The following is a 19,456-nucleotide window of genomic DNA, read 5'->3' as shown; positions in this document are numbered from 1 at the left end:
TTCAAGTGTCAGTCTCTGTTTCATCTGACAAAAAACACACACACACGCTGACAAAAAAAAAAAAAAAAAGTTCAACAAATATTTTATACTATTACTTAAAATTGCCATTTAAATAATTACCGGTAGTCAATTATTAAATTTCTCAAGTCAAAAGTTTGAAAAATGTTGTTATATTTGCTAGATAAGAATTATTTATTTATAGACAGTTAGTTTTTCTGTTGATTCACATCAGAATGATTTTAAAAGGAGAAAGGAACCAAAGCTTCACATTTTAGAGGCTGAAACCTGTTAGAACACATTTAAATTAATGTACTAAGCAGAAGGAGAGAAACTGAATATCTTTTGTGTTTTTACTTTTATTAAAACAGGTGTATAAATGATTATACACGAAGAACAGGAAACATAATAAAACAAAAACAAAAAGCAATGGAAAAAACCACCAGACCTATTAATTAAATAAAAATTTGACCATAATTTTTATTGCCTTTTGGTATTCCAGTCCATCAACAGTGGTGCCAAATTGATACGGTTTATGCAGAAAGTGTGTAAAACTTTGGTTTGGAGTCTATCCATTTTTTTTTTTTTTAATGAATGTGAAATTTACTTTAAAATAAAAATAAGTTGTACAAAATAAAGTCTTTTTCTTTCATGTTGTCCTCAAAGCAAAGAAGATTTGTCTTTTTCCTTGCAGCCGGTTTTCCTTCCAGTTACTACAACTACAACTTGTATTTTTTTCTTTATTGAACAAATAGTTATGTAAAAACATCCATGGCATACGTTCCTTTAACAACACAATAAAGGAACAGGTGCATATGAGAACAAAATTACAACAAAATGTTTATACACAACATACACATACCTGTCATGAAATAAAACAAAGGCTAGGTCTCCTTTTGTAAATCATACTTGTCAATAATGCTAAACAGTTTAATGTCATTTTTGTGATATACATTTTTGTGAGATAAGATTGAGGGCTTTTATGAAATAAAGAAATTAGTTATGAAACATGTAAAACCCAGAGGAGTTGATTTTAGAAATTTACAGTTGTGTATGTAAAATTTACCCAGGATGAGAATATTATTGATGAGGAAGTCATCTTCTAAACCAGTGGTGCTCAACTGGTGGGTCGGGACCAAAAAGTGTGTCGCAGACCTGTTCTTGATGGGTCGCGGACATCTGGTCAAAAAAGTAAATAATATTTAATGCACATCTGATGTTGGACATGTCTTTTATTTTGAAAGGCACACGAGACACGTGAACACATGCAGTTGTAATGCTCCTCCTCAGTTTCTTATTATTTGCTCCATTTGCTCTGAATGCAAATATATCAGTTTCTTATTAATGTGGCCTGAATGCAGTGAATCTTGTTTTGTTTTGTGGGTCTTTATTTTGTGCAATTTGATATTTATTCACTTTTGTGAACATGCTCTGAATGCAGAGATGCATTAGAAGTCAAATATATCATTTTGTTGTTCTCCATTTTGTGCAGTTTGATATTTATATTATATATTTATTTTTATTCACTTCCGTACATGCAGTTGTCATGGTCCTCCTCAGTTTCATTCATGTGCTCTGAAATGCACTTTGCTCAATAAAGAGCAAAATGAGTTTTTAAAGGCTTAAAAAACAATTCTTGGTTTGAATTCTATAAAAGTGGGTCGTGACTTAATGACCATGGGAAAATGTGGAGCCCAGAGTGAGACTAGTTGAGAACCCCTGGTCTAACTCATCTGTGAAAAGTCCAAACACGACATCTTCACGAGAGAAGAGTTTCAGGTGGATCGATGCATGAACTTTATTTCGTTGCGCTCTTTCTACCGGACTGACTCGGACGGACTCGGTAATTTCCGGCGCGTTTCCGAGTCTGACGTAACAGCCGAGCAGCGGCAGCTCGGAGCCGAGTCCTCCAGCGGAGACAGCCGAGCAGCAGCCGAGAGTCAGTCAACAGCGGCCGCTCATGGTGGCTCGTCGCCCGGCGGAGGAGGAAAGTTGAAGAGAAAGTCGAGCTGAAGAAGAGGAGGAAGAGGAAGAGAAAGAAGAGAAGGAAAAAGAAAGAGAATAACGGCGGCGGCTCGAGCGGACACCGGCCGAGCACCGAGCACCGGTACCGGTACCGGGTCAGCTAGCATGCTGCTGCCCCGACACATCACTCTCTCTCCTCTGGGACTAATCTAACCTCGTCATGACGGAGCTACGGTGCCGGAGAACCGAGTCTGAGGAGAGAGCTGCAGAGGAGGAGGAAGAAGATGAAGAGGAGAGGCGCCAAAGTGACCCGGAAGTGACTGAAGGTAAGTGAAGCTAACGGAGCTAACGATGCTAACAGTCAGGACGCCGGTTAATGGCTTCCTGTGGTAAACACACACACACACACACACACACACACACACACACATAGGGAGGTGTGTGTGTGTGTGTTGCTCAGCTGTGTAGGGGGCGGGGCCAATGAAAGGGAAGTGGTCAGGTGTGTGTGTGTGTGTGTGTGTAGCAGCTGTGGTCACCTGGCTCCATCAGGCTTTAATAAAGGGACAGTTCAACATTTAGTCAGCTCCTCCTCTCACCATAACCCCTATAGTCACAGCAGTAGGTTCATCACCTTTAATTATCGGTGCATGTTGTTTTGAGATCGGCGGAGCAGAGCCGTGAGCTGCTCTGAGCTACGCTACAGAGGCTCATTATGGGATTTCTTGGTTTCCCTCATCAAACTCATCAAATACACAATCCAACAACTCCAAAACGCTCTGGTGGACAAGTTGTGACCTGCACATTCACCACGCTATGAGATAATAACACAACGTTACCAGACAGAGTTGTTTTAGAGGGAAATTCATGCAAAACCGCTGATGTGCGTTGCCTTCAGGGACAGTTTTTCATCAAGCAGTCTCTGTATTTCCCTCTAAAACAACTCTGTCTGGTAACGTTGTGTTATTATCTCATAGCGTGGTGAATGTGCAGGTCACAACTTGTCCACCAGAGCGTTGTGGAGTTGTTGCATTGTGTATTTGATGAGTTTGATGAGGGACAGGTTGACCTATACCGTTCACCTCCATTGTGTTCACTGAGCAGCTCACGTCTCTGCCCCGCCCATCTCAAAACAACATGCACTGGTTAAAATGTTGAACTGTCCCTTTTAAATAACACAGTTTCACATGGTGCCAGCCAGGCATGATGCATGATGGGAGTTTTCATTTTCAAACTACTGACTGACAGAAGAGACAGAAACCAGACTCACCTTCACACCGTCTGTTGTTGTTGTCAGGTGTGACGGCGCCGGGGGAAGCAGAGGATCATGGGAGTTTGTCCGGCGGCGCAGCAGGTGATGACTCATCAGAGAAGAAGAAGAAGAAGAAGAAGAAGGGGGAGGAAGAGGAGGAGGATGAAGGTGATGGCGGTCACCTGACAGACGAGGAACCAACCAGAGTGAAGACACCTGTCAGAAGAACCACGGCCGCCTCCACAGGTGAGTCTCTGTTTCTGATATTCAGATATAAAAACTTTATTATACAAAACAGGAAGTTAAAGAAACAGTAACAGTGTCACTCACCCTACTTTTAAAGGGATAGTTCAACATTTTGTCAAATTGGCCCATTGCCATAATCACTACTCCTAAAACTGTAAGGATTATGGCAATGGGCTAATTTGACAAAATATTTAACTATCCCTTTAAACACCTGGTTGTTATGGCGATGATGAGGCGTTCACTGTCCTGTCCTGTCCTCTGCTCCTCAGCCGCTCTCCTCCAGCGTGTGCTGCGGGTCTTCTTCGGCGCTCTGGCGGCGGTGGCGTGCGGGATGCTCTACGCCGTCTACCTGTCCACCTACCACGACAGGAAGTTCTGGTTCTCCACTCGACAGGTGAGTCGTCATCATCATCATCGTCATCATCATCATCATCATCATCATCACCTCCACCTGGTCCAACACTCACCTCCTCACATCTGGGTCCAGATGTTCAGACGTCATCTGATCAGATTTTATGATCATGGATCGGATCAAATGTGTTGAAAATGTTTGGTGGATTCAGGAACAAAATGTCATTTAAACTCAATTTAAAGGGATAGTTCACCCAAAATTGAAATTTCACTCATTATCTCCTCACCCTCATGTGGACTAAGGGCTGGGAGAAGTTTCAGAGTCCTCCGTGGCTTCTCTGAGTTACAGCGGGGCTCCGTGCAGCACTGCATGTCCATATGACGGTTGCAAATGGATACCAACTGTCTTCGTAACAAAAAGACACACCAAAAAACATCCAAATACCTCCATGCTGCTTGTATATGTAATGTCCCTCTTGTATTGAAGCCCCGAAATGCGAAATTGTCCCGAAAAAAATTAAATAAGTCTATATTTCAAGCTTGTTTTGTAGCGGAAGCTTTTCGAAGCTCCTCTTCCCGGTGGATGTTTTTTGGTGTGTCTTTTTGTTACAAAGACAGTTGGTATCCATTCGCAACCGTTATATGGACATGCAGTGCTGCATGGAGCCCCGCTGTAACTCAGAGAAGCCACGGAGGACTCTGAAACTTCTCCCAGCTCTTAGTCCACATGAGGGTGAGTAGATAATGAGAATGAAATTTCAATTTTGGGTGAACTATCCCTTTAAACTGTTCAAATAAACAACATTTATAGTTTATATATAGTAGTATTTAAGTAGTATACAGTATAAACATTAATTATTGATTTATATTTTGCACCTGTTTTTTTATACCAAACAGTGATAAAGTGAATAAAGTTACACAAATGAAGAATTCTTAATGTTTTTTTCCCAACTACTGGATAATTAAAATGAAAATTGAAATTTCGATTTTGATTTTATAAAAATATTTACAATGTGTTTGAGTAATGTTAATTTGCTTTTTTATTAATTTTTTGTGGGTCAGACCAGGTTGTTTACAGCCTTCAGTCTGACACACAGTCACATTTAACACTCAGTATCTGGGGCGGTGCGTGGCGCAGTGGTTAAGGCCCCATGTAGAGGCTACAGTCCTCAACGCAGGCGTCCCCGGTTCGAATCCCGCCGCGTCGGGCAGACCTTTCCTGCATGTCATTCCCCCTCTCTCTGCCTCCCCCTTTCCTGTCTATCTCACTATGTGCTATCAAATAAAGGCAAAAAGCCAAAAAATAATATACTTTAAAAAAAAAAAGGATCAGACCGATCCGATCCAACTGGGATCAAAGTAAAGATGGATTATTGATTATTGATCCTGGATGGAAAAACAAGGGATTTTAAAATAAATAAAAACTCCAGATCATTTTATTCTAACACTGACTCATCTCTCCTCTCTCTGTGTATCAGGATCTGGAGCGGGAGGTCACCTTCCAGGCAGGAAGTGGTTTCTACTATTATTACTACAAACACCTGGTGACGGCGCCGTCCTTCAGAACAGGTACGTAGACGGACCGGACTCGAACCTGGAGGAGTTAAAGGTCTGCTGCTCGTGCTCACCTCCTCCTCCTCCTCCTCCAGGTCTGTACGAGCTGCTGGTGGACAACAGGACTCTGTCTGGTCAGACCATCAACGCTGTGGAGCGTCTGTCTCTGTATCCTGAGCTCATCACCAGCTTCATCTACAGAGTCACTGGAGGACAGGTGGGTCGCTCCACTTCAACTATAATGAACAGAGCTGGAGACGTTTAAAGGAACAGTTCACCAAAAATGAAATTCATTATTCATTATTGACTCCCCCTCATGCTGATGAATACTCTGGAGTAGTTTTTTATTCCTCAAAGTGCATCTGGAGACCCAGGAGGCTGGTTCCTAGTCCAACCAAATTTTTATATGAGAGTCAATAGGGCCCGACACAAAAACGACCATAAAACTACACAAAAACCATTTAACTCATTGAGTGCCGCGCTCCTTTCCAAAGTTTTAGTCAAGTGTACCGGCAATTTAGACCATTTTTGACCATTTTTGTAGAGCCACAGTGTATTCTATATTATTGCCACCAACACATACTGTAGCTCAATTGAAAGGTGAAACTTTCTGCTTCAAATGGCCACAAACCGTTTGTTTCTACGTGCCTCCGTTCCTGAGAAAAGTCAAGCTAAACATGGCTGGGTTTCACCAAAATCCCTCCTTTTTTTCTAGAAAAGGACTTTTATGAAAGGTGCTCTGTTTGTGCCTGTCGCTCTTCTGACACTCGCATTTCTGGATCAAAGGGCTCGTGTAAGATAAATATATACAACAATTGTTGTTCTATTCACAAATCCACCATCGGGGGCGGGGGGGGCGCCACTAAACAACAATAACACAGACGCACCGTGCCGTGTCACAGCCTCTCGCCGCGGAACGTGGGAGTGTGATGGTCTCTCCGCCACAGCAGGCCCGTCCTTCTGTGGTACGGGTCAGTGATGCCGGTCTGCTTTGGTCCAGAGACCATCACGTTTTACCGCGGGAGGACTTTGGGGAGGACACGGTGTTGCTCCAGATGAAGACCGGGCGGGACTGTCGGCTGAGAGCTTCCTGGTTCAGCTCCGAGCAGCTGCAGCAGCGCGGGTGAGAGCAGAGCAGCTGCGCTGCATCTGTATGCAGAACTCGTTTGCAGAAGCCGAGTTATGATAAAAACTTCCAGATCATGAGCTGTCATGAGTTTTTGATCGTCATCTATTTCAGTTCTCCTCGTCGTAGAGTCCCCAAATTTACACATAAGGGCCGCGTTTCCCAGATTCGATCTTTCTTAAGGACTTAAGAAGGCTCTTAAGAAGGGTTCGGCTAAGAAGGAGCGCTAAGATACGGGTGTTTCCCAGATGCGTTCTTAACTCTTTGACTGCCAGCCATTCTCACAGCAGCTTTCTCCAGCTTGCCAGGCATTTTCCAGCTTTTTGACTGATTTCCGTAGACCCACCATATATTATGTACTGTTACTACATACACATTCAACCCATCAAAGGAAAGATTAGGGTCTCTACTTTCCAGCTAAAAAACCTGTTTGTTTCTATCTTGTTCCAGTCTTGTGAAATTGGCGGTTGAATATAGGTTACTTTAGCCCAAAATGCCATTTTGGCACCAAAATCTTGAGAAAAAGAGGTTTTTGTGTCGGGTGTCATTTTTAGGTGAACCAGTACAATTGGCTCCTTTATATTTTGCCTTAGTGATGCCTCAACATCTGTACAGTTGTTCTCTTGTAAACAACAACTAAATCAACACTGACAAATGACTTTTGATGACAACAGACAAAACATTTAGCTACTGACACACACTACTCCAGCCTCTTTTCTTTCTTTTCTTTGAATTACAACTTTTTCTTTCCTTTTTTTTAGTGCGTGTGCATGTACGTGTGCGTGTGTGTGTGTGCGTGTGTGTGTGCGTGCGTGTGTGTCTCTGTGTGTGCGTGCGCGGATCAGTTCGACAGGTTTTTGTAGCCGAAACACGGCGCTTTAGATCAGATCCAGCTTCCTCTGGTCAGCAGGCAGCGGCCTCACTCACTCTCTCTGTCTCTCACACACATCTACACACACACACACACACACACACACACACACACACACACACACACACACACACACACACACACATCAACACACACAGCCTACAGCTCTGGCTGACGCCCCCTGAACTCACAGCCACAGACAGTCTGCTCACAACAGACAGACACCATCTTTACCTCTCGTCACGTCGCCGGCGCCGTCCGCTCCTCATCCACTAGATCGCGGGATTTTCAAGCTGCTATCCGAGTGATTTCTCGCAAAATCTGGCGACTTTCCAAACGCTCTTGACGACTAACGACGAGCGATCAACGGGGTTGTTGTTACTAACGTTTGTGCTTTGTATCACGGAGCTGCACGGAGCTTCGCCGAGCTGCCGAGCCGCCATGAGCCCCGCCGCCGCCCCCTAAGCTCTCACCGGCGGCCAGAGTCACGGAGCGGCGCCGCTGCAGTCAGACACCCGCACCGCTCCGTGAGGGGGGAAAAACACGCTATATTTTTTATATGTCAATCCAAATGTGTTTTTCTGCACTTTATTTTGATGATACAAGTCTGATCTTCACAGAGGAGTAGGGCAAGACATTCAACATGGCGTTGCCATTAAAAAAACGCTAAGACGAGTTATCTCGTCTTTGGCAGACTACGCTTGGATTCGCTAAGACGAGATAACTCGTCTTTGGCAGTGAAAGAGTTAACTGCCTTCTTAAGATCACGCCAAAGAAGCTTCTTAAGAAGCTCTTAACGGGAGCTGTCCACCACCACAGTACTGAAACTGAATCAATCGATGCCAGGCAAATCGATTATTATATCACACGGCACCTATTACGCGCATAAATCACACACAGTGACAAGCGCAGCTGCACCGACGGGCGATGAATAAACCGAAAACGGGATTTCCACTTGTCAAACATGGGGTTAACACAGGTGTCGGCGGGCCTGATTAGAAACTTCTCCGCTGTTGTTGCCGCGTTGGTCACGGGCAGCGACGGACTGGCCGTAGGTGACACAGCCGCACACAGGTGGCACAGCCGCATAAAGATGCAGCCAGACGGCTGCGTGACCATGTGATTGACGTGTGTGAAAATAAAAATAAAAATGTGCGCAGGGGCTGGCTGGTTTACAGCCAGACAACTCTGGAAAGGATGAGAACACAAGGTAGCAAATAGCTCACTTCATAGAGTATCCCCACTGCAAGTTGAAGCATTGCTGTGGTCTGGGTTCAAATCCACCCAATAGAAAATTATGTTGGTGGTCAACACGTTTTTCTTTTCTCATCATCACTGAATGATCAATGCTATACATATGTATATAGGCTACATATATATATTTAGGCAGTGGAGTGTTAATGCGTGACAGTCTTTTTAGTGCCAGTATAAAATGGCACGGGAGGATCGGTGTCACGGGCACGGCTGCCACACTCCGTGACACTGACCCTTGCTTGCGATGCCCCCACCACACCAAGAAGCTGCCCACTGCATAAAAACACGACGCAACAGCGACACTAGGGGTTGATTTAAGAACGGCTGTGTTTTTGATCTTCATGCAGATATGGGACGTGGATGTGTGCGTAAAAATTATGATAAATGATAGTCATGATGATTAATTTTATTTGTGTGCCTGATATGCAGAGCACACGTTATTCCTCATATTTAGGTTATTTATTGTTCTTATTTTATTTTTTATCTCTATTTTTTATTTCGGCACATGATTTAATATGTTTTAAACATACGATGTGCACTGTTTAAATCTTGCTTAGTGTGATATTGATTTGCCTTGAAAAAGTGCTAAAAAGTCGCTAAGAAGACTCGAAAGAGTGGGTCAGCTCGATCTTACATTTCCTTCTTAGTGAAAGATCTTCTTAAGCTAAGAGCGACTCTGGGAAACACGTTCTTCTTTCACAGCGTTCTTAAAGGATAATTTCCGTTTTTTACAACCTGGACCTTATTTCTAGCATAAAATAAGATCATTTTACTCACCCAGAAACTTTGGTGTCATTTGGAGTGAAAATTAGAAATTAGCCCCAGTGGAGCGGCGCGTATATCCGTATAATGCGAGAACACGGGGCACGCAATGCAGCCTCTAAATATCACATTATCCGCCGCAAAACTCGTTCATTTCGCCAATATTTTGTTATGATACACTAGTGATATTCCCCTCCGAGCCCGTGGTGGCATGTTATCAACATGCTGCGCCTGTAGGTTGACCTACTAACCTCTGACCTGGATGATGTCATCTCCGACCGCTGCCCGGCGCGGCTAACTTGCTACGGCTAATCAGAGCGATAGTGCTATGGTTCGTTTCTGCGTGTTTCTGACTTGTCAGAACAAAATGAGCAGCTGGATGAAGTTCAGCTTCCACAGGCTTCCTCTCCTCAACCTGGACTCACTAAAGCTCCGGCTAGTTGAGATAAAAAATGGACCCGAATGCCGAAGCAGAATGATTATTATCAGAATGAGCCGGGCAGCGGTCGGAGATGACATCATCCAGGTCAGAGGTCAGTAGGTCAACCTACAGGCGCCGGATGTTGATAACATGCCACCACGGGCTCGGAGGGGAATAACACTAGCCTATCATAACTAAATATTGGCGAAATGAACGAGTTTTGCGGCGGATAATGTGATATTTAGAGGCTGCATTGCGCTGCCCCGTGCTCTCGCATTACACGGATATACGCGCCGTTCCACTGGGGCTTATTTCGTCAAAACGACTCCAAATGACACCAAAGTTTCTGGGTGAGTAAAATGATCTTATTTTATGCTAGAAATAAGGTCCAGGTTGTAAAAAACGGAAATTATCCTTTAAGAGCGCTCCAAAGAAGATCTTAGCGCTAAGAGCTTCTTAACAAATCTGGGAAACGCGGCCAATGTGTGTTAAAGTGTCTAGTTTCATAATTAAAAAAAAGAAGCAAAAAACGAGAAATCTCGTTTTTGGCACTCAACGCATGGGAACGAAAAACTAGAAATTACGTGGTTGGCACTCAATGAGTTAAGATTCCTCCACACTGCTCGTCCACTGCAATCCAAGTGTCCTGAAGGGAAATAGTCCAGAGTTTAATGGAAACAACGTCATTGAGGCCAAGTCTGGTCACGTCCACGTGCGTCACATGAAGGCGAGAGCACGCCCCAGGCAGATTCAATACAGGACTGTTGAGGCTGTAAAAATGTCCTAAATGAGGTCGTTTCCAATAATCAGTAATCAGTGATAAAGTGTGTATTGCTCCTGCAGGAGGTGGTGGAGCCGATCTACTTCTACATCGGAGCGGTGTTCGGGCTGCAGGCCGTCTACGTCAGCGCTCTGTTCGTCTGCAGCTGGGTGATGAGCGGCACCTGGGTGTCGGGGCTGCTGGCCGCCGCCTGGTTCCTCATCAACAGGTGAGACACAGACACACAGCACCTCCTTCCTCCTTCCTCCTCCTTCCTGCTCCTCACCTGGTCAGACAAGCTGCAGGTTTTATTTACTACTACTCCTCTCTCCTCTCCTCCTTTCTTCTCCCCCTCCTCTCCTCTCTGCTCTTCCTCTTCCTCTCTCCTCCTCCCTCCTCTCCTCCTCCTCCTCCTCCTCATTCTCTTTCTCTTCTCTCCTCCTCCTCTCCTCTCCTCTCCTCTCCTCTCCTCCTCTCCTCCTCCTCCTCCTCTCCTCCTCCCCCCCCCCCCTCTCCTCTCTCCTCTCTCCTCCTCCTCCCCCCCCCTCTCCTCTCTCCTCTCTCCTCCTCCTCTCCTCCTCCTCCTCCTCCCCCCCCCTCTCTCCTCTCCTCCTCTCCCCCTCTCCCCCTCCTCTTCCTCTCTCCTCCTCCCTCCTCTCCTCCTCCTCCTCCTCCTCATTCTCTTTCTCTTCTCTCCTCCTCCTCTCCCCTCTCCTCTCCTCCCTCCTCCTCTCCCCTCTCCTCTCCTCTCCTCCTCCCCCCCCCTCTCTCCTCTCCTCCTCCTCCTCCCTCCTCCTCCTCCTCCTCCTCCTCAGACAGGACACCACCAGAGTCGACCAGGTGACTCCTCTCCGTGACAACTGGGCGTTGCCGTACTTCGCCTGTCAGGTGGCGGCTCTGACCGGTTTCCTTAGCAACAACATCAGTTCGTCCACCGAGGTGAGTCCATGATGGAGGCGGCCATGTTGGCTCAGTGGGGGTCATGGGACTGTAGAGGTCAGAGGTCAGACTGACTAACAGCTGTGTGTGTGTGTGTGTGTGTGTGTGTGTGTGTGTGTGTGTGTGTGTGTGTGTGTGTGTGTGTGTGTTTTTACATTGAAAGGGGTATTAATTATATTATATATTATAGGTATTATTAAATCATATAGTTTTTTGTAATAATTTATAATATTCCAAGGTTTTTTCTGTCTTTCATATTTCACCCCTTAAACGTAAGTTTTGACAACTACGTCAACATTTTGTAAACTGCCATAATCAGAAAATTTGTCTCTGAACAAGACGTTTTAATTTCACCGGGCTTATTACATCACAAGCCGGGTGATGTGAATATTCAAGCCCTCGCTCCCATGGTTACCTCAGCTACCAGAGCAAAGATTCTAAACCGACCGTTTAGAGCAGGGCTGTGAAACTGGTGTGTAGGAAACCAGCTGTGCTCAATCTTTTGGTTTTTCTGACCAAAGCATGTCACTAACATTACTTTAAAAAAAAAATGCAAAAAGAGAAAAAATCCGCACACCATGAGCTCCCTTCAGAAAAATTTAATAGCGTGATGTTTCGAGCAAAACAATGCTCTTTTTCAAACTGCTGTATACTGGTACAGACAGGAAACTGCTTATATATATATATATACAAACGACCCCGCCAGGTGAACAATCAACCCAATTGGGGTAAACCATTTTGAAAAAAGGGGGGGTTTGTGACTTCTATAAAATATCCAAAACAAAAGAAAAAAAAATATATATAGTATAGGCAACAATACATGTTCATGAGGTAAGTACATGGTGAAGAGAAACATTTTTTTTGTAATGGATCTATAGAGTACAAAAGGTTCATAATTTTGTAGAAAATAAATAAATAGCCAGAGTCGTAATATTACGTAGTAGGGACACAGCAACCTAACTACAATAAAGAGGCGCCTCTGTCTATAAATTTGAAAAACACAAATGACCACCACAGGTGGATATACCGGTTATCAGAAAAAATATACACACACACATATATATATATATATATATCTACACACATACCAGTAGAAAAAGAGTAGGTATATCAATGTAACATACATAACATTACTTTTAGACATCAAGGTACCATGTCAAGAAGCAGAAATTAGCATAATATGTCCCCTTTAAGTTTTTTTTCATCAAAAGTGAGAATTATCTTTTTTTTTTTTAGTTTAATCTTGATGCCTGTCAAACATTTAAACATGTCTTCTAGTTCTATCCAAAACAAATGGGTATAAAACGACATTCAAAAAAAAGCTGACAAATATTTTCCTCCTCCTGTTCACAAAAAGTACAGTGGATATTAATATTTTTAAATTTGGAGATGGCCTGATTGACCGGGTAAATTGAGTGCATCATTTTAAAAGAAACTTCCTTAATTTTGTTCGTGACACAGTATTTGTTACTTGAAGTCCATACTGAGTTCCTTCCAGTTTATATTTATGTCCACAAATTTTGAGTTCCACAACAGTTCAGCTGCTGGGGTATTAATTTCTTGGGAAAGTTTCCTCTAATGTCTATTGGTGTGTGTGTGTGTGTGTGTGTGTGTGTGTCCAGATGTTGTGCTACCTCACGCTGAGCGCCTCCTCCTTCTCCTTCCTGCTGGTCTGGGAGCACGGCCACTACGTGCTCTTCGTCCAGGCCGTCTGTCTCTTCCTGCTCGACTCCTTCGACCTGCTGCCGCCACGCAAGGTCAGTCGCACCCGCCCGCCACAATAAAAGCACCCTGCCTCAACCACAAAATAAAAGCCCCATGATATGAGCCACAACATTCAGACACTAGAACCTGTCACAACTCAATGTGCTTTACATAAACACAAAACATTTAACAGTGAGAAATAGAAACGGGGGAAAAAACAGCATAAAAACATACAATTTTTTACAAATTAAAACAAAACCTATGATAGAAAAAAAATTATAAACATTAAACATACAATTAAAAGCAAGAAAAAAGAATAGAGAAAGTACAAGAAAGCACATGAAGAGAGAAATGTTTTTAACCTGGACTTCTTTACTATTTTCTACTCTCTCTCTGTTTTACATACATGAATTAATATTATTATATTTCTATTTATTCTTATTCTGCTTTTATTTTAGTAATAGTATTTTATTTATCTATGTACGTATATCACACTTTTTGTTGGTTTTCTCTGACTATTCAAGAGTTTGTAATTGTAACAAATAAAAAAGTCCCTCCAGGGATCAATAAAGTAATTCTAACACCTCTCTAATATACTGCTCACGGCGACATTAAAATACATAACTATCCAATAGTTAAAGCCAGATCCGCCTACATATAATGTATGGATTTAGAAAATATGGGATATCTACAATGGAGCAAATCACGTACTCATTAAGGCTTCAAAAACGATGGAAACTTGTCGTTATCATTATTATTATTTTTTTTTTAATTCATTTTTATTTTATTTTATTTCATTCTAAATTTGTATAATGTAATTATTACTGTTTTCTTTTTATTATAATTTTATCTTATCATATACGTATATATTTTTAAATGTGTAGTTATGTATTTACACTGTTTTCTTACATGATTCTTGATTGTAAGTGTAAAGATTATGTGCAGCTGTACAAAGGGAAAATGTGTCAATTAAAGGAAACGTATATGTCATGTTACTTTTATGAAAACATGAATAAAAATTAAATAAATGAAATCTCTCTCTCCCCCTAGATGGCCGACATCCATAAGGTTTACCTCACGTGTCTGTTCCTCACCTACCTGCTCCAGTTCCAGAACACGTCTCTGCTCAGCTCGCCGCTGCTCAGCCTCCTGATTGGCTCGGTGCTGGCGAGGTACTTCCAGGTAGAGTTAGCTCCTCCCCCTCCCTCCTGCAGTCACAGTTTATTCTGACTCTTCTGTTTAATCTGATTATAAATGTTTCTGTGTTGTTGCAGCACAAGATGAAGGTTGGTCCTCTGCTGGCCAGAGTCATGAAGCTCTTCCTCCACTTCCACCTCGTCTTCACCACCGCCATCACCTTCAGCTACCTGGTCAAGGTACGAGCACCTCGACACCTGGAACTCCAGCTTAGAACATGTTCACACCTGCTCTTTAAAGGGATATGCCAACATTTTTTTTTCGTGTCTTGCCTCACTCCCGAGTCCATGACCAGCAGATAGACACCATCCTTTCGACTGTGCGTGCAGTAACAAGGGAGATAGAGCCGTATCGCCCGTAATTAGCTTAGCTCAAACGCTGGAAGTGTATGGGTAGTGTTAGCCTGCCTCCTACCCGAGCTGAAATCAGCAGTCAGAAGCTGATTTCATTTTAGCTCTAAACTCTGTAAATATATCACTTTATCGACATTTCAAACATGTTTAGGGGAGAAAGTAGCCGTTTAGATCAGCAGTGTGTCGTTAATTTGTCTAAATACCAGCTGTTTACAATTTTGTTCGGACGAATTCGGCGCTACTCAAGCTAGCCGTTGTGACCAACGCACTTCCGGTTACTTTCACAAAATAAAACACCCGTTGTCCTTTACATACAGAAAACCATGACGATAGAATTTGTGCTTTTACTTTGAAATAGGAAGCTGACATCATCACTCACTGTTACTGAACAAACGCTCTGATTCACAGAAGCTGCTTCCCGTCGGCGAAGGAGACGCCGTGTTGAAGTTCCTGGAGGTGAAGTTTGGACTCAACACGACGACGTGAGTCAAAGCTGAAGCTGCTGGAGACACTAGCTGGGTTTCCATCCAAATGTATCGAATTTAAGAGCGGATTTTGTGAAAATGCGCAAAAAGCAAATGCGAATTTATGACCGTTTCCATTCATTAGTGTTTTGCGATTAGGAGGAGTGCGCCGTGAGATTACGTCATAAGAGAGCGTGAATGTATCCAACAGTTGACACTCAGCTGACACTCAACATCATGGACAATTTACGTACTTTCCGGACTATAGACGCACCTGTATAAGCCGCACCAGCTAAATTTTAAAAGAAAATACTGCACATATAGGCCGCACTTGAATATAAGCTGCAGGTTTTCATGTTGTAACATGAGATATTTACACAGGAAGACAGTCGGGAACTGTGACAGTCCGCTTGCTTCTTTTATGCTGTTCTGGTTACACTCCTCTTGCCCATGTGCATCTGTTGACAACAAAGCCGGCGAAAAATCAATAAATGTAGCGGTGGATAACGTTACATAACGATGTTACGGCGTGTGATTGTGTCGTCTTAACCGTCATAAACAAAAGATTACGGGATACGGAGCGCGTTTGTGTTGTGGTGTGCAGAGACGAGAGCTGGGAGACCGGGGCGTCGTTCTCCATTAGTTTGAACGTCGCTGGGTGAAGTCCAGCAGCACTTCACCCACAAACTCTGGCTCAATTCGCATAATCTGTTTCCATAACAAAAAGTCGCATTTTCATTTAATCGATACGCTGACAAATCCACCCCCCCAAAGCGTAAAAACTTTTATGCGCATTTACTGGCAGGTCCCGATGGCAGGTCAATACAACAAATACATGAAATAAGCACTGCATTAAAGAGATAATTTAATAAAGTTTATTGCATTTTATAAAAGTTAAACTTGTAAAAAGATAAACTTTATCGTTATATAATTGGTTAAAAATAAAAAGCAATAATAGCAAAATCTAAATGACAAAAATAAAAAAGAAGCAGTGTTATGTGTTTATCCACAATAACTGAAAACTTGCATCTCTCCACTTTATAACCTCTTTCAGGAGTATTTACCACTTGGCTTCAGATAGATTCATACCCAGTTGTTCATGAGGAACAGTATCCATGTGTAATGCAGGGCTTAAAGTATTCCGGCCCCGTGCCGGATCTCCGGCGTTTGCAAATTTCAGAAAAAAAAAAAAAAAACCACACACACAATATTTGGCTGCACACAGAGAAGTTCATGGCTGGAGAAGACGGAGGACAAAGACAAAGCTACCGTAAATGTGTCGTATGCAAGACAACCCTGGCCTGCCTGCGCGTACTGTATGAGCCTGGTGACGTGACTCAGTCACTCGCTGGAGGCAGTGATACGGCAAGTAGCGTCGGGTCTCTTGCCGCTGTCCGAGCGGACGTAACGGCGCGCATTCGGTTTCGTTTTTTTTTTTTCCCGTGCATGTCCGCAGCGCCCCCCCCCCGCGCCCCATAGCAGAGGAAACGGGCCCTTGAATGGCTGGTCCAGACCCCTAGATTTATAATATGAGATTTGTTTTTGCTCCCCACTAGACCAGTTGAGTTCAGTTTCTTACACTCCAGCCATTCTTGCCTTGTTGCCTTACAATTAAGCTATAGGAACCTCAGTCAATTCTCAATGTCCTTTTTTTTTTATCTGAAACAAATGTTCCCTTCATGTTCTTCTCAGAGTACACCAGAATGCTTCAATGTGTTAAAATCACATTTAATTTTTTTTCTGGGGGGGAATGACCATTGTTGTGAGGTCAGACACACCTGGATTAATCAGTTTGTCTGTATGTAATAATGAAGCTGGCTTGAGCTCAGGAAGTAGTCGAGCTGTGCATAAAGCCCATTGTCATTAGATCTATTTTTGACATTTCCACTTTTTCTTTTTTTTTTTTTACATAGTTTTCATACATTTCATGAATATATTGATGTTTTAGAGGTCTTGTAATGTCATGGAAACGTGTTGCCAAGTCATGGGAAAGTCATGGAAATGTGTTGGTTAAAATGTGTATGAACCCTGTGTACATTACCAAGCACAATGCTAAAAAGTTGTTTGCTAAATTGCCTATAATGTGTAGGCTATGCGTCGGATCCACTGCACCCCGCTCCTTGGAAAAAAGTTCAGGCTCAGGTTTTTTTTTTACTTTAAGCCCTGGTAATGTAATCCACTGTAATGTGATGTAATCTATTCCTTTCCCTCCCTGTGTGTGTGTGTGTGTGTGTGTGTGTGTGTGTGTGTCAGTGACTTCATCACCAACTTCCTGCTTTGCCACGAGAGTCTGCAGAGACCGGGTCAGGACTTCTTCCTCCGACTGACGCAGGCGTCCGTTCTGCCGTTCTACTGCCTGGTGCTGGCGGTCTGTCTGCTGTCCACGCTGCACGCCATCTACAGACGGCTCAGGTGACAACCACACACACACACACACACACACACACACACACACACACACACACACACACACACACACACACACACACACACACACATACACAGAGTGTTGATTTTAGAGTTTTAACTTGCTGTGTTTGTCTTTTATTCTCTTCACCTACAAAACCAACCTCCAACCTATTTATATTATGCAGAAAATGGCCATAAGGAAAGTAAATCATGCAGGATAGAACCACCACACCTATAATGTGTTTATCAAATTGAGAGAATTAGTATTATTAAAGTTTGCTGACTTAGTGAAAATTAAAACTACACAGAAAATATACAAAGCAAAGAATAATTTACTCCCTAGCAATATTCAAAGGAGAGAGAGAGGAGAGATACGAGCTGAGAGGGAAACTTAACCTATAAAGAAGCATGTGTATCTCTGTGGCTGCCAGAGGATCTGCAACAAAACAAAGACACAACACAGTTTACAAAGAAATGAAAACATAGTCTGATAGAAAAACTATAAACAGGACTGATCATTTGGGATTTGACTGCAACTTTAATGCTGTTTGTTTATTTTGGCTTCATCAGTTGATTATAAGATTTCAGCTACTGAAACCATGAAGAGCTCCAAAGCTTTAACTGAGATGAACATGAAGAATTAAAGGGTCGGCATTTATAAGCTGAATAGCTTCAGCCTGCACCTTTTCAATCTATGTAACATTTATGAATTAAGTTTGAATTAATGAATGAATTTTTTGAATATTGATTGACGCCTGACTGTAACGATTTGTGCACAAGATCAAATAAACTGCTAGTGCTGCAACCTGTTCAGTACAAATGAAGTTTATTATACCGTAATTTCCGGACTATAAGTCGCTACTTTTTTCTCACGCTTTGAACCCTGCGGCCTATACAACGATGCGGCTAATTTATAGATTTTTACTGGCTAACGGCCTCCGGGGGGGGGGGGGGGGGGGGGGGGGGGCAGGAACTACTGCGGCTCTAGCAGGAAGCGCAAGTGAGACAGACATGTGGGGAAAGATTATGCACCGAAGAAGACACTAGTTTTGAGTTTTGGTGCAGTGTTTTATTTTCTAACCAGGCATGTTACTGTCTGTTGGTGCTGTGTTGATGCCGTGCTGGTGCCGTAGGCTACTGCCGATTTTCAGGCACAGTTAGGGGAAAAAAAGCATAAGCAGGATTTCTCCCGTGGCTCTGCTACATTTTTACCTTAATTAAAAAGCTCCGGAGTAATTGTGATGGTTAACTCGCTACTTGTTACGAGTGAGAACGGAGGCTCTGTGTCTTCACCTGGCGTCTCACTGAAAAGGGTCGCTGCCCCGGTGTCCCAGCTCTCCTCTCTGCTGCACCGTGACACAAACGCGCTCCGTAACCCGTAATCTTTTTGTTCATGACGGTTAAAGCAGAAGTAAGTGATATATTTGTGTTAATATAAGTCTTAAATAGTTATATCTTCCGACAGCAATCACTTACATAGAGTGTTTGGACTGAAACACGGGTCTGTCAGTCACTCTGCTCTGCTCTGAGCCGAGGAGAAAACATTTATCGTATCCTACAGTTTTTATCCAATGAGGAGAGAGAACGGCATGCAGGGCTGTGTGTGCAGCCAAGGAACGCCGTGAATGTGGTGACGTAGCGACGAGGACTGTTATGGTGCGTTCAAGGAAACTCGTATTTTTCCGACCGTGAAGTGGTACCAGTTCGATCTGGTACGAGTTCACGGGTCAGAAGTTACGAGTGGCCGTTATAGTGACTTTCACCGGTAAAACAGGTCGGAAAAACACGAGTGGGTTGCCTGGAACGCTACAAAGTCGTAAGTTGTGACTTGAAG

General features: G+C 43.2%; 1 protein-coding gene across 1 annotated transcript in view; it reads left to right on the top strand.

Moving 5' to 3' along the window:
• Positions 1-1,909: 1,909 nt before the first annotated feature.
• LOC310993704 (putative C-mannosyltransferase DPY19L4) overlaps positions 1,910-19,456 on the top strand; it is a 28,424-nt gene continuing 10,877 nt past the window's right edge. The window contains exons 1-12 of the mRNA XM_083982140.1: positions 1,910-2,288; positions 3,257-3,457; positions 3,727-3,851; positions 5,287-5,377; positions 5,458-5,579; positions 10,640-10,785; positions 11,372-11,495; positions 13,118-13,252; positions 14,250-14,381; positions 14,474-14,575; positions 15,158-15,231; positions 17,467-17,625. Coding sequence (XP_083838266.1) covers positions 2,183-2,288; positions 3,257-3,457; positions 3,727-3,851; positions 5,287-5,377; positions 5,458-5,579; positions 10,640-10,785; positions 11,372-11,495; positions 13,118-13,252; positions 14,250-14,381; positions 14,474-14,575; positions 15,158-15,231; positions 17,467-17,625 — 1,517 coding nt within the window. The 5' untranslated portion in view covers positions 1,910-2,182. The remainder of the gene's footprint in view (positions 2,289-3,256; positions 3,458-3,726; positions 3,852-5,286; positions 5,378-5,457; positions 5,580-10,639; positions 10,786-11,371; positions 11,496-13,117; positions 13,253-14,249; positions 14,382-14,473; positions 14,576-15,157; positions 15,232-17,466; positions 17,626-19,456) is intronic.

The sequence above is a fragment of the Trachurus trachurus genome, assembly GCF_905171665.1.
Source record: "Trachurus trachurus genome assembly, chromosome: 11".
NCBI classification, from domain to species: Eukaryota; Metazoa; Chordata; class Actinopteri; order Carangiformes; family Carangidae; genus Trachurus; species Trachurus trachurus.
The sequence above is the reverse complement of the archived record's forward strand: the minus strand, read 5'-3'. Positions and strand labels throughout refer to the sequence as shown.